Source organism: Callithrix jacchus, chromosome 20, assembly GCF_049354715.1.
Source record: "Callithrix jacchus isolate 240 chromosome 20, calJac240_pri, whole genome shotgun sequence".
In the NCBI taxonomy this organism is placed as follows: Eukaryota; Metazoa; Chordata; class Mammalia; order Primates; family Cebidae; genus Callithrix; species Callithrix jacchus.
The window spans coordinates 31338454-31353235 of NC_133521.1; the positions used below are offsets into that span (position 1 = coordinate 31338454).

The following is a 14782-nucleotide window of genomic DNA, read 5'->3' on the forward strand; positions in this document are numbered from 1 at the left end:
GAGCTTTAGGAGTAAGGATCCGGCCTCTGCAGGTGACTTCTCTGAGCAGTAACACATTCATCCTTATTTGGTTTGGTTTGGTTTGAGGCTGGGTCTTGCTGTCACCCAGGCTGGAGTGCAGTGGAGCAAACACAGCTCATTGCAGCCTCAACCTCCAGGGCTCAAGCGATCCTCCCACCTCAGCCTCCCAAGTAGCTGGGACTACAGGCGCACACACCACCAGTTATTTTTTGCAGAGATGAAGTCTTTCCATGTTGCCTAGGCTGATCTCAAACTCCTGGACTCAAGTGATCTGTCTCGGCCTCCCAAAGTGCTGGATTGCAGATGTGAGCCCCCAGGCCCAGCCGTGAAGGGATTTTTGTACACCCATGTTGGCAGAAGTGTTATTCACCATAGCTAAGAGATGGAAGCAAGCCAAGTGTCCGTACACAGATAAATTAACAAAATACGGTGTATATACATACAATAGGGTTTCATTCAGCCTTAAAAAGGAAGGAGGCTGGATGCAATGGCTCACGCCTGTAATCCCAGCACTTTGGGAGGCTGAAGTGGGAGGACTGCCTGAGCCAAGGAGTTCAAGACTAGTCTGTGCAACATAGGGAGACCCTGTCTCTCCAAAAAAAAATTTTTTTTAATTAGCCAGGTACAGTGACACATGACTGTGGTCTCAGCAACCTGGGAGGCCGAAGCGGGAGGATCATTTGAATCTGCATTGAGCCGTGTTCATACCACTGCACTCTGGCCTGGGTGACAAAGCAAGACTCTTTGAGGACATTATGCTAAGTGAAGTGAGCCAGTCACAAAAAGATGAATATTGTATGATTGTGGTTCCACTTACATGAGGTACTTATAGCAGTGACATTCACAGAGACAGACATCTTAAATGTGGTGCCCAGAGGTTGAGGGGAGGAAAATGGGGAGTTTGGTGAGTTGTTTAACAGGAAGAGAGTAGCCAGGCATGGTGGCACACACTTGTAGTCCAGCTATTTGGGAGGATGAGACAGGAGAATCACTGGAACCCAGGAGACGGAGGTTGCAGTGAGCCAAGATCGCACCACTGCACTCCAGCCTGGGCAACAGAGTGAGATCCGTCTCAAAAAAAAAAAAAAAATAGGAAGAGAGTTTTGCACGATGAAAAAAGTTCTGAAGGTCTGTGATGCAACAATGTGGATTTTCTTAACACTAGTGAACTGTAACCTTAAAAATAATTAAGATGGCTGGGCATGGTGGCTAATGCCTGTAATCCCAGCACTTTGGAAGACTGAGGCAGGTGGATCATCTGAGGTCAGGAATTTGAGACTAGCTTGGCCAACATGGAAAAACCCCGTCTCTACCAAAAATACAAAAATTAGCCAGGCGTGGTGGCGTTTCCCTGTCATCCCAACTACTCCGGAGGCTTAGGCAGGAGAATCGCTTGAACCCGGGAGGCAAAGGTTGCAGTGAGCTGAGATCGTGCCATTGCACTCCAGCCTCAGCAACAGAGCAAGACTCCGTCTCAAAAAAAAGAGAGAGAGAGAGATAAAGTAGGAAGACAAGGAAAGAGCAAAGGGCTGGCTCTTGGGAAAGAGGGAAGGGAATATCGAGAAGATGAGTGGGTGACAAAGCCAAAGGGCAGCTGGGACTTTGTGGTGGAGTCCTGGCCAGAATGTGGACTTTCTCATGCTGGGAGAGGCATGAGCACCCCAGGAAGCTCTGCAGCAGAGTGCTAACTTTTCTCAGTGGCTGCTGGGAAGTCCACATCTCTTTGGCCTTTCCAACTTATCACCTTGACCGGAACCTTTCTAGCTATAGGCAAGTCTCAACCCATCCACATCCTACAACATAAAGAGGACCCCAAGAGGAAAGTCTGTCTGCTTTTCAGGCATCCTGGAAGCTCTCCAGACAGTCCCTGGGAACCTGAGGAAACAGGTTCCCAGGCCAGTTGCACCCCAGTTCCCAGGGGACACTGCCCCTTACTTATGGGACGTGGCCCTCACACACAAGCATACATGATAGCTGGAGCCCAGAGCCACCCTGGGATGGTCCCATGCCTGGAGGCCACAGTTCCATAGAGTCCTTCTCCAGGTCAAAGCACCACACTGCCCATCTCAGACAAGATGTCTCTTCCTCCAAGGCTGGATCAGGGAAGGCCACAGGACAGTACTGCTTTGGGGTCAGGGGAAGGGAAGCTGTGACTTCCAGAAACATTGTACAGAACCCCAGAATGAAAGAGCTGTAAGAAGAGCCTAATTGCCCTGGGCCGGGCATGGTGGCTCAGGCCTGTAATCCCAGAACGTTGGGAGGTCAACGCAGGCAGATCACTTGAGGTTAGGACTTCGAGACCAGCATGGCCAACATGGTGAAACCCCATCTCTACTAAAAATACAAAAATTAGCCAGGCATGATGGTGGGTGCCTGTAATCCCAGCTATTCAGGAGGCTGAGGCAGGAGAATCGCTTGAACCTGGGAGGCAGAGTTAGCAGTGAGCCAAGATCATACCACTGCACTCCAGCAGGGGCAAAAGAGTGAGACTGTCAAAAAAAAAAAATTCCTCATCATCGAGATCAAATCAAACTTCTCACTTGACCTTCAAAGGTCTTCAAAATCTCATCCTCACTGCCTCCCCTCATCTCATCTCCGGCTCCTCCTCCTCCTACACCCAGCCCTGCAGGCCTCCCAAACTTCTCTTCCCTCTCCCGCTTCTCCAAACTCAACTCAGCTTCCATGCCTGCTACACCAGCTTCCTTCCAATCTCTGCCTAATCAATCATTCCTCATCTTTAAGCATGGAGCCATTTCCCAAGTACTCAGGCAGACTGGGTCATTGTCTTTCCTGCTTCTGCAGCAGGGGGGCATGTGCTGTCAAGAGCAAAGAGGCGTCTTGTGCATGTCTCTCTCTGGTTCCCAACACCAGGGCTGGCCAACCCAATCAATGTTTATTGTCCGAAAAAATGAACACATGGATTTTCTGCCTGTCCTTTATGCCTAATTCCAGTATCTTCCCGAAGGCTCTGGAGTGCAGCCTGGACTTTTATGGTAAGGGCTGCCTGGGGCCAGCTGCTTTATCCGTGTGATCTCATATCATTCTAGGCCACAGATATTAACACTTTCATTCTGCAAATGAGAAAACCAGCGGTCAGAGAGGTCCAGTGACTGCCCGCAGGTGGGAAGTGGTGCAGCCAGGACTGGAATCCAGCCTGACCAGCTCCAGAGCCTACACTCCTACTGCTAAGCCATGTACGCAACTGACCTCGGTGACGGCAGACCGGGGCTGGGCAGGTACACCAGCAGACGTTCCGGGAACTCTCCTCTCTGTCCAGGAATCCCTTAAACCTGCATGGTGAGAAGGGTGGCTGAGAGATAAGAATGGTGGCATCCAGATGTGACAACAGAGGGGCATAAAAGTTTGGGGCCCCCCCCAGAGGGAGGCCTGAGCCTCATGCTCCATCTCCCAGTCTTGGGACGGAAAGAAGCCTAGTCAAAATGTCCTCAAACAGGTGATGACACCTTTCACACCAGTTACCATGAAGCTGGGTACGAATAGGCTCTAACAGCCAGTCACAGAGGCTCACGCCTGTAATTCCAGCACTTTGGGAGGCCGAAGCGGATGGATCTCATGGTCAAGAGATCGAGACCATCCTGGCCAACATGGTGAAACCCCGTCTCTACTAAAAATACAAAATTGGCTGAGTGTGGTGGCACACACCTGTAGTCCCAGCTACTTGGGAGGCTGAGGCAGGAGAATCGCTTGAACCCAGGAGGCAGAGGTTGCAGTGAGCCAAGATCACACCACTGCACTCCTGCCTGGCAACAGAGTGAGATTTTGTCTCAAATAAAATTAAATTAAAATTAAAATAAATAAAGGAATAGGCTATGGGCCAGGAAGATGTCCTTGACCGTCTCAGTTTTGCCTGGCTTGTTAAAGCACCAGGCTTGGGGAAGGGGGGCCTCCAGGGGTGCTTGTTAAGTGCCAGACCTTATGCTAGATGCTTCACAAACAGGATTTCTGACTTCCAACATCCCTAACAAGGTTTTGTTTTTGGAGAGACCGCTTTCACCATGTTTCCCTGGCTGATCTCAAAATCCTAGGCTCAAGCAATCTACTCACCTCAGCCTCCCAAAGTGCAAGGCTTACAGACATGGGCCACCATGCCCGGCCTCTAAAAAGTTTTATAACCACTATTTTACACATGAACTAACTAAGGCACAATTAAGTTTCATGGTGGAAGTTCACAGTCAGGCAACTACTGTATACAAACCCAGGCTACTAAGCCTTCGAAAGCCAGGTTCCTAACCACTATGCTACACTGTCTCTGTCCCTTCCTGAGAATATCCTCCACCCAGCCCATTCTGCCACCATGCCCCTGGAAATTAGAAAATTAGTTCTGTAATTCTGGTGAGTGAGCTGACCCCACGCATACCATGAGCTAAGCTGCAAAAATGTTCTTGCCCTTAACCCAGAGTATTCATTCTGGATGCAGAATAAACTCCAAGGAGAAGGGAAAAACCAAACAACTTAAAATACCAAAAGAAAAAACAAAGTTATTTCCACAGAGTTGTCCATAAAAGTTGAATTATTCATTGCAAAACAACTTAGAAGCACCCAACTTCACCATCAGTGGCAGAGGCTGCCCGTCCTGGGATGGGTCTGTTAACTTAGTGAGTATCACGTGGACCTGAAACAACATCTAGTTAGTTGGTTTATGTGCATTTAAAAATAAATGCAAAGGTGGCCGGGCACGGTGGCTCCCGCCTGTAATCCCAGCATTTTGGGAGCCCAAATGGGCAGGCGGATCCCTTGAGGTCAGGAGTTCAAGACCAACCTGGGTAACATGGTGAAACCCCATCTCTACTAAAAATACAAAAATAGCCAGGTATGGTGGTGCACATCTGTAATCCCAGCTACTCAGGGGGCTGAGGCAGGAGAATCACTTGAACCAGGGAGGCAGAGGATGCAGTGAGCCAAGATCATGCCACAGCACTCCAATCTGACCCACACAGAAAGACTCCATCTCAAAAACAAACAAAAAAAATGTGAAGTGTAAAAGCAGAACACTTCATTTTAATTTCAGAAATCCCATCTGCACGAGAAAGGTTTACCTATGCCATTGACATTTTTTATTCAAAAATTAAATTTTAAATTTCAAATAAAGAATTTGAAATCAATTTTTTCTTTTTTTTGAGACATAGTCTCACTGTCACCCAGGCTGGAGTGCAGTGGCATGATCTCAGCCCACTGCAACCTCCACCTCCCCGGTTTAAGTGATTCTCCTGCCTCAGCCTCCCGAGTAGCAGGGATTACAGGTGTGCGCCACCACACCAAATTAATTTTTATATTTTTAATGGGACAGGGTTTCACCATGTTGGCCAGGCTGGTCTTAAGCTCCTGATCTCAAGTGATCTGCCTGCCTCAGCCTCCCAAAGTACTGAGATTACAGGCGTGAGCCACCGCACCTGGCCAAGTCAATTAATTTTTGATAAAGTAATACGGGCGTGCACAGTGGCTCACGCCTGTAATTCCAGCACTTTGGGAGGCTGAGGTGGACGGATCATGAGGTCAAGAGATCAAGACCATCCTGGCCAAAATGGTGAAACCTCATCTCTACTAAAAGTACAAAAATTAGCTGGGCGTGGTGGCATGCACCTGTAGTCCCAGCTACTCGGGAGGCTAAAGCAGGAGAATCTCTTGAACATGAGAGGTGGAGGTTGCAGTGAGCCAAAATATTGCCACTGCACTCCAGCCTGGCAACAGAGCCAGACTCTGTCTCAAAAAAAAAAAAAAAAAAAAGTAATACATGCATGTGATTGTTCACACACACAGTACATAAGGGCCAAAGACCTATGGCAATATATAGTGGAGCAGTGCCCCATAACCCATGCCAACAATTTGAGAATGTAGGTTTGTCAACTGACTCAACTCAGAAGGGTGCACACAGAAATGACTTCCTTTTTGGTTATGTGGATCTGCTTTTTCCTGCAAGGCTGGTGAAGGCAAAGGTTAAACATTGAAACCCAGAGCAGACAGTTCACACCATTACTCTGAGGCATACTTCAGAGCGTCTTGGCTGCGACTATCTTTGTCAAGTCTAGCTCAAGTCCCTCTTGCTGGGATCAGTGAAGCAGCAACAGAATCGGAGTGGAGAAGCCAGGCCGTCAGAGGCAGAGGAAAGCGAGGCATGGGAGAGAAAGACTGCTGCCTTCTTCTTACCTGTTCACGTGCCAGGACTTGGTCTCCTAAGGTTTGCTGGTGGCCTTAGAAGGCTCCAGGGCTCCAAGCAGGTGCCTAGGGGCCACAGGCAGTGGGTGCCAAGTGGGAGAGGCTGAGGCTGCCCCCAGCCCACAGTCCAGGCTTCCTGTCTGATGAGAAGGGCGGGGAAAGCAGGCCAAGGCAGCTCGAATCAGGAACCGGAGCCAGCAGGGGCGGGGCAGGGCTACATGGCCCCCGCCTGCCTTGGAGTGTGGAATAGGAGGGAGCCTTCAACCCAGAGGACCAGCCTGGGCACTGGTCCGACTGAGGGCACCAGCCAGTTGACTATGGTAAGTCCCCAAAACCCAGGCCTTGGCTCCCAAGTAGCTTGGACTGTTTTAAGGGACTACCCCGGCTCCTCTCCAGAACACTCGGACCCAGACAAAAACCTCTTCTCATAAAACTAAATAAAGCCAGGTGATGGGGAGTTGGGTGCAATGACACAAGCCTGTAGTCCCAGCTACTCAGGAGGCTGAGGTGGGAGACTCTCTTGAGGCCAAGAGTTCAAAGCTGCAGTGAGCTGTAATTGCACCTGTGAATACCCGTTGTGCTCCAGCCTGGGCAATATAGCAAGATCCTGTTTCTAAAAAATAAAACAAAACAAAAAGTGAGTGATGTGGTGGTGACTGGAGAGTGTGTGTGTGTGTGTGTGTGTGTGTGTGTATGGGAATGGGGGTCCATTAGGTGGAAAAGAAGACCTTTCTCTGATATATCATCCCTGTTGAGCAATGATGAATTACTGAGTCTACAGACGAAGACATGAGCTCCAAAAGGTGAATAATTGTTTTGTTTTGTTTTCTCTTTGAGACAGAGTTTCACAGCTGGTACTACACACATGCTCCACCACACCTGGCTAATTTCATATTTTTAGTAGAGATGAGATTTCACCATGTTGGCCAGGCTGGTCTCAAACGCCTGACCTCAGGTGATCCGCCCACCTGGGCCTCCCAAAGTGCTGGGATTATGGGCATGAGCCCCCACGGCTGGCCCTTTTTTTTTTTTTTTTTTTTTGATGGTGTCTTGCTCTGTTGCCAGGCTGGAGTGCAGTGGCGTGATCTCAGCTCACTGCAACCTCCGCCTTCCAGTTTCAAGTGATTTCCCTGCCTTAGCCTCTCATATAACTGGGACTACAGGTGCCTGCCACCATACCTGGCTTATTTTTTGTATTTTAGTAGAGATGGGATTTCACCACAGATGGTCTCCATCTCCTGGCCTCGTGATCCGCCTGCCTCGGCCTCCCAAAGTGCTGGGATTACAGGCATGAACCACCGCACCTGGCCGCCTGACCTTTTTTTTAGACAAAGTCTTACTCTATTGCCCAGGCTGGAGTGCATTGGCACGATCACAGCCCACTGCAGTCTTGACCTCCTGGGCTCAGTCGATCCTCCCACCTCAGCCTCCCAAGTAGCTAGGACCACTACACTCAGCTAATTATTAAATTCTTATTTTTTGTAGATACAGATGTCTCCCTGTGTTGCTCAGGCCGGTTTCAAACTGCCAGGCTAAAGCAATCGTCCTGCCTTAGCCTTCCAAAGTGCTGAGATTTCAGGCTTGAGCTACGGAGCCTGGCCTTGGATAAGATTCTTCGCCCTTTTTCTGGGGCTTGAGCCCAAGAGTTAGAGAGACCAGCCTGAGCAACATAGAAAAACCCCATCTCTGCAAATAAATTAAAAAATTAGCCGGGCCTGGTGGCGCTCATGCCTGTAGTCATACCTACTCGGGAGGCTGAGGCAGGAGGATCACTTGAGCCCTGGAGGTCAAGCCTGCACCAACCTATGATTGAGCCACTGCATGCCAGCCTGGATGACAGAGCAAGATCCTGTCTCTTTTCTTAAAAAAGAGAGAGAGAATCTTAGCTAAGATTCTGCTGCTTCCTGAGGTCTGACCCCAAAGCCAGGCTTTCCTGAGGGACACAGGACCTGTCCTGGTGAAACACATGGCCTCAGACCCAGCACTTATGGGAGCTGAGGTCCTTTCCCTCAGCACCATCACCAAAGGTACAGCCATTCTCCCTTCTGACCTGGGTTAGAGCAGGCACCTGCAGGGGTATCTTCAGAACCTCTACTGAGGAGTTTTCATAGCAGGCTTCCAGATTTTACTAGACTGCATTTGGATTCATTAGGGGTGGGCCTGTGGGGGAGGGAGGATAAGAGAAGAGCTGTGTTCAAACCCTCAAACTATCCAAGAGTGGAGTCTGTAGTGTTTCACTGAATGTGAGCACAGAATCCTTGATTTAGGAACCCCTTATTAACACCTAGTCTTCCATGACCGACCTAGTCTGGAGTGCTGACCTGGCTGGATGAGGTGGCTCATGCCTATAATCTCAGCACTTTGGGAGGCCAAGGCAGGCGGATCACATGAGGTCAGGAGTTCAAGACCACCCTGGCCAACATTACGAAACCTTGTCTCTACTAAAACCACAAAAATTAGCCAGATATGGTGGTGGGTGCCTGTAATCCCAGCTACTCGGGAGGCTGAGGCAGGCGAATTGCTTGAACCCGGCACGTGGAGGTTGCAGTGAGCCGAGATCACCGCCCTGCAGCCTGGGTGACAGAGACTTGGTCTCAAATAAAATTTTAAAAAGAAGAAAAAGGAAAAGGAGAAAAAGAAATGCCCACCTAGTGATAACAGCACGCTTTATTCTGAGGGCCAATGCGTGCCACAAGTAGTTGTTCATGAAATGTTTTCCCAATTGAATCGACAAAACTGGATTCCTGGTTTTGCCCTGAACTTGCAACAGGACAATAATGCCCACGCTGGAATGTTCCCGGCTAACTCCCCACCCCTATCCCCAAGGAGTGGCTACACAGGCCACACACACTCTCTGAAAGGCCCTGCTGGAAAGCTCTGCCAAGATGTTGATTCATCCGCCTCGTGGATTAATTCATCCGCAGCTCGTGGGAGTCAGAGGGGGTGGAGGTGATGGGGTCACCGCCACAGGATCTCACTGGGGCCTCACAGAAACCTGAAAAAATGCCATGGTGCCCTCTCTGGGGCCTCTTGGCTTGGAATGATGACCCTTTCTTTCAAAGCATCACACATAGGACGGCAGGTCCCCCAGATCTCCCAGGAGTCCCAGGGCCAGAGCCCCAAGTCAGTGGACAAGCCTCAGAATCCCTGGGCACTCAGCCATGTGCCCTCATGCTATCATGACCCCAGGACACCAGTTTTTGCTTTTTGGGTTTTTTAAGGCAGGTCTCATTCTGTCATCCAGGCTGGAGTGCAGTGGCATAATCATAACTCACTGCAGCCTTAAACTCCTAGGCTGAAGTGATCCTCCTGTGTCAGCCCCACCTACAGGTGTGCATCACCACGTCTGGCTAATTTTTGTATTTTTGGAGATGGGGTTTTGTCATGTTGCCCAAGCTGGTCTCAAACTCCTGGGCTCAAGGGATCCTCCTGCCTCGGTCACTTAAAGTGCTGGGATTACAGGTGTGAACCACCATGCCGGACCCAGATCAGTCATTCTCCCATTTTACAAGCAGGAAACAGACTATGCTTAGAGGCTAGTGAGCCCAGGTCATCTGACTGTGTACAGTGCTCTCTTCATGGACGTCGCTGCCTCTTGGCATTTGGCAGGTGGAATCTCATTTCTGATTGCTTTATGAGGCAATGTTGCCTTTCTCCAGTTATAACATCGACTCTCTAAAGGCAAGAGATTCCCCAGTATGTCCTCACAACAGCAGGAGGCCCTAATAACCCACAATAAATGGTAATGCTTCCCTTGACCACGTGTCACTAGCTTAAACGCATATACTCATGACCCCAAATTAGTAACTTCTGAGACTAAATAATTCCCAGTGACCCAAATGAAAGCACCTCTCCTTTCCAAGACTTTGCAGTCAGAAAAGGGAGCAAGTTCTGTAGGGTGGACCTGAGAATTGAAAACTTGAGGACTGGGCTCTGGAAGGCAGAGTGAGAGGAAGGGGGCTTGCCTCTGGGCACTGCCAGAGGGGCTGGACACAGGGGTGGGATGGGGTAGGTGGTGCTAACAGGGCCCCTCAGCTACTCCAGGTGGGCTGGCCCAACTCCTTTTCCAAAACTGCAATTTCCAAACTTGGTTTTCTTTGGTAACATTTTTTTCTTCATTTTGAACAAGCAGCAATGTCCACTCGTCCATCACAGCTACTGATCGTAACACCAGACAGATGCCCAGACATCACCAGCAGACTTTTGAAACAGGACTTTACATGTGCCACCACGCCCAGCTTTTTGAATTTTTTTTTATAGAGATGGGGTCTCTGTTTCCTGGGCTGGCCTCTCAAAGTGCTAGTATTATCAGGCATGAGCCACTGCACCCAACCACAAGCAGATTCCTGAATAATCGGGGCAGACACCATCAAGAACCACAGCTACAGGTTTCCTACCATTTCCTGACCTAAAACTCCTGGCTGCACACTCGCCACCTCTTCATTTTTCAGACATGGGACCTTCTGATTTTTACAAAAGTCCCAAGGCTGTGGCTGACGAAATCAGACATGGGCCGTAGGCTCTTCTTAAACTGGTGGCAGGCCCTCTGACAGATTCACCTCCCCACCAACCTCACAGGAAGAGACTGCCAGGTTATAAACTCTCCTCCAGCCTCTGGGTGCAGAACAGAGCTGGGAGGGGGTGGTTCATGGTTAGGTGCCCAGTAAATGTCTGTGGAAGAAATAAGCATAGCAGACTCTTCTAGTGGGTCAGCATATCTCCTGATGTTGGCTTAAACAGCTTCTGACCAAGCACGGTGGCAATCCCTGCACTTTGGGAGCCAAGGCAGGTGAATCACCTGAGGTCGAGTTCAAAATCAGCCTGGCCAACATGGTGAAACCCCATCTCTATGAAAAATAAAAATATTAACCAGACACGGTGGTGCACACCTGCAAGGCTGGAGAATCACTTGAACCTGGGAGGCAGAGGTTGCAGTGAGCCAAGATTGCACCATTTGCACTCCAGCCTGGGCAAAAGAGTAAGACTTCATCTCAAAAAAAGAGAAACAGCTCTTGGTTATGCTGGTTTAAACTGGTGTGTAGCCTATACCTGCCCATTTCAGGTCACCTGAACTTCACAAGTGTGCGGCGTGTTGGGCTATCAGATCACTCAAATGTCAATCAACCTGCCTTGTGCCCGAGCCATCTGTCCCTCTCCTCCATTGTTTCTTTTTTTAGACCGTTTCATTTCAGCAGCAGAGATGTTTCTTCTGAGTTCTACATATAGCCCTTGAAAATTAATTTTAAGGGTGTAATAAAACACACAATATTCCATATGCAAATGAGCAAGTGGATGACTCAAACACACGTCATTCCCTATTTTGAATAGAAAACAGAATTTAGAGGCTGGGCACAGTGGCTCATGCCTGTAATCCCAGCAGTTTGGGAGGCTGAACTAGGCAGATCACTTGAGGCCAAGAGTTTAAGATCAACCTGGCCAAAATGGTGAAACCTTCTCTACCAAAAATACAAAAGTACCTAGACATGATGGTGCATGCCTGTAGTTCCAGCTACTTGGGAGCTGAGGCAGAAGGTTGGCTTGAGCTCAGGAGGAGGTTGCAGTGGGCAAAGATTGTACCACTGCCGTCCAGCCTCAGCAAGAGAGATTCTATCTCTAACAAACAAATAAGAATTTAGGACCAGCCACAACAGCTCACACCTATAATCTCAGTGCTTTGGTAGGCCACAGCAGGATGACGGCTTGATGTCAGGAGTTCAAGACCAGCCTGGGCAACACAGGGAAACCCTGTCACTACAAAAATTTAAAAATTAGCTGGGTACGGTGGCACCCACTTGTTGTCTCCACTACTCTGGAGGCTGACATGAATCACTTGAGCCTAGGAGTTCAAACCCCACTGAGCTATAATCTCACTCCACTGTACTCCAGCCTAGGCAAGACTGTCTCTAGTAAAAACTAAAAAATTTAAAAATAAAACAGAATTTAGGAAGTTAAAAAATTTTGAAAGCCAGGTTGGTCCCATCTGAACGCTCAAGAAAGGCAGCAGCGTGGGAACAGCACACATTCTGGGGACCAGCACTCTCCCTGTGAGACAAGCCTTTTCCAATGCTGGCAGCTGTCTCGCTAGCAAAACATTTATACTAACCAAGAAAAGCAACACTCCAACTAGAACCCCCTTCCTCCAAAGGAAGGCTATTCTTGGCAAGAGATCTTCCAAAGGAAACATCTACAGAACCTCTGCCTGTAATGTCAGGGGAAAGCTGAGGCAGCTAAAACTTTTCAGTCCTAGGATCTAAGTCACAAGGACTTAGCAAAGGAACAGGATGGAAGCAAACCCAAGGGCAGATGCATTTGTCTCACTACCCCTTCTGAGTTCTGCAGCAGCAGATTTGCAAGTGGATTTTGCAAGGCTGGAGAGAGGTCCCTATGTACCTGGTTGCTCAATCAAACCATGTAAGTCAATCAGGTCCCTTAACAATTACGAAGATAGGACCTGACATTGAGCCACATCCAATCAGTACATTTTGAACTTTTGTAGGCCCTGCAGCAACAGCTACGAAAATTCCTTTCCATATCCCATCCCAATTCCTTGCCTTAGCCCTACCCCTTACAGAGAACCAGCAAACTGATGGGCAGACTTCCAGAGGAAGCTCGGTGGTGACAACTCGATTCCAGAGAAATTAGTTTTCCTTTCTTACATAACCGCTCCCTACCAACCGTATGGAGTGGATGTATTTCAAACGAGTTAGAAAAGGGGCAAGAAGCTGCTCAAGTATCTATGCTGACTTCCTCAGATGACTTGCGTGTCAACATCACAAAATTTGATAGAATGAATTTAGGGCCATAAGAAAAAATGAGCCCTGAAATTAGGTTTTCCAAATCTAATTCAGAACTACTGTCTACTATGCAAATCCATGAGCTAAGTGAGAACAAAGCATGACATTTAGGGATTCGATTTCTAGCAAAACCTGGGTCTCCCTTTACTGATCTAAAACCTAATCCTGATTCAAGATACTTAGTTCTAGGAGACAGTGTCAGGAACCCTCTGCACTAGGCTCTGGGAGGTTCAGATCGTATCTCATCACTACCATTCCTGATTCTAACCCAATGCTCACTGGATATGCTCAATTTAGGTGGCTGAGCACACATTTTACTTTGTGAAGTAATAAGAACAGTGAGCTCATTTCTCCAGGTTCAAGTCACAACAGCCAGGAAAACGAAGGCTTCCCATACAATTAAGCAGGAGGAATTATTAGGGGAAGGCTGGAACGTTTCTGGAATTGGGCCTCTTCCAGCAGACAGGCTCTTATTATGCCCTAAAGGCCCTCAGGAACCCAGCTGAGATGGGTGCTGCAGAAACAGGCACACATATACACCATTCCCACGGGCAGGGGAGTATCTGGGTTCTTCTGTTCTGACCTTTCCTATGGTCCTATTGAGCCAAAGATCTCTTCAGGTGCTTTATCAGTAAAACGAGCATCTGTTAAGACTCCCCAGCTGGAATTCATGCTAAAATGCCCATACTAAAATCCTCAAGGTAGAAGGAAGCTAAAACAGGGAAAGAATCAGCCACCCTTCCTCAATATCCAATGGAAAGAGGGGTGGCTGTCCACATGGTTGTCGAGCCCATGTTTCATCAACACAGCAAAAAGAACCAGGAAAAACCAGAAATCACCATAGACCTGGGAGTGGGGAACCACAGAGTGCTCCAAGTCCAAGTAGCATCTGAAAGGAAGGAGACTACTCGGTTCTTCCTGCTCTAACTTGGGCTCAAACCTCCCACCTACATCCTAATTTTCAGAAAAAGACACATGGACGCTAGTCACCTTAAAAACTAGGTTTCTATTTCTGGTTAGATTCTAGAGCGGTAGAACTCAGGATTGAAACTATAACCAACCCAGTCCCACCACAGCCTGCCTTCCTTCCTCCCAGAGACAACATTGTACAAAACTCTATTTACAGGAAAACCAGTTAAAAATTACGAGTGTGTGCAAAAGTAGACAGGAGAGCCAGACATATCAACGTAGGGACGGCTATGGGGAATAGGGGCATCGTGTTCCACACTGGAGCCTGTGGTCATGTATCATGTACTAGGTTGGGAGAAGTGTAGCAAATCTCAGTGCCAATTTGAGGGGAAGCCGGTCATTCCATGAGAAGAGGTGCGGGGAAAGAACTGTTGGCTTTCAAAATGCAGTCTTGATTATCCAGTTACCACCCTGCGATATGGCAGAAGCCAGGTGGCATTAATGGTGGTGGGGGAAACAAAACACACTGTCCCTGGCAAGCCCCACGGGGAAAGGAAGGCTCAGAAGGCATAGCGGGTCCGGATATCCTCGAGTTTCTTGGACACCTCAGGTGGGGTTCGGTCCAGTTCTTCAGAGACGTTCTTTTGTTTGTTGGGTTCCATGGAATTGAACTGCTCACAGAGGTCTCCATCAATCACATTCTAAGATACGGAGAAAGCAGAAGAAAAATAAGTGAGATGCCCAAAGAAAATGGCACTCACTAAGGCAGCAATTGTAGGGAAAGCTGATTTTACTTTCCAGGTTGCAGTGCTGTGGGACAGTCATAGCTCACTGCACTCTCAAACTCTGGGGTCAGCCTCCCAACTGGCTGGGACCACAAACGT

The 14782-nt window shown here is 48.6% G+C and overlaps 1 protein-coding gene across 1 annotated transcript in view; it reads right to left on the reverse strand.

The window, feature by feature from the left end:
- Positions 1-13975: 13975 nt before the first annotated feature.
- SF3B3 (splicing factor 3b subunit 3) overlaps positions 13976-14782 on the reverse strand; it is a 47541-nt gene continuing 46734 nt past the window's right edge. Inside the window, exon 26 of the mRNA XM_002761136.6 lies at positions 13976-14599. Within this exon, the coding sequence (XP_002761182.1) occupies positions 14459-14599 (141 nt within the window). The 3' untranslated portion in view covers positions 13976-14458. The remainder of the gene's footprint in view (positions 14600-14782) is intronic.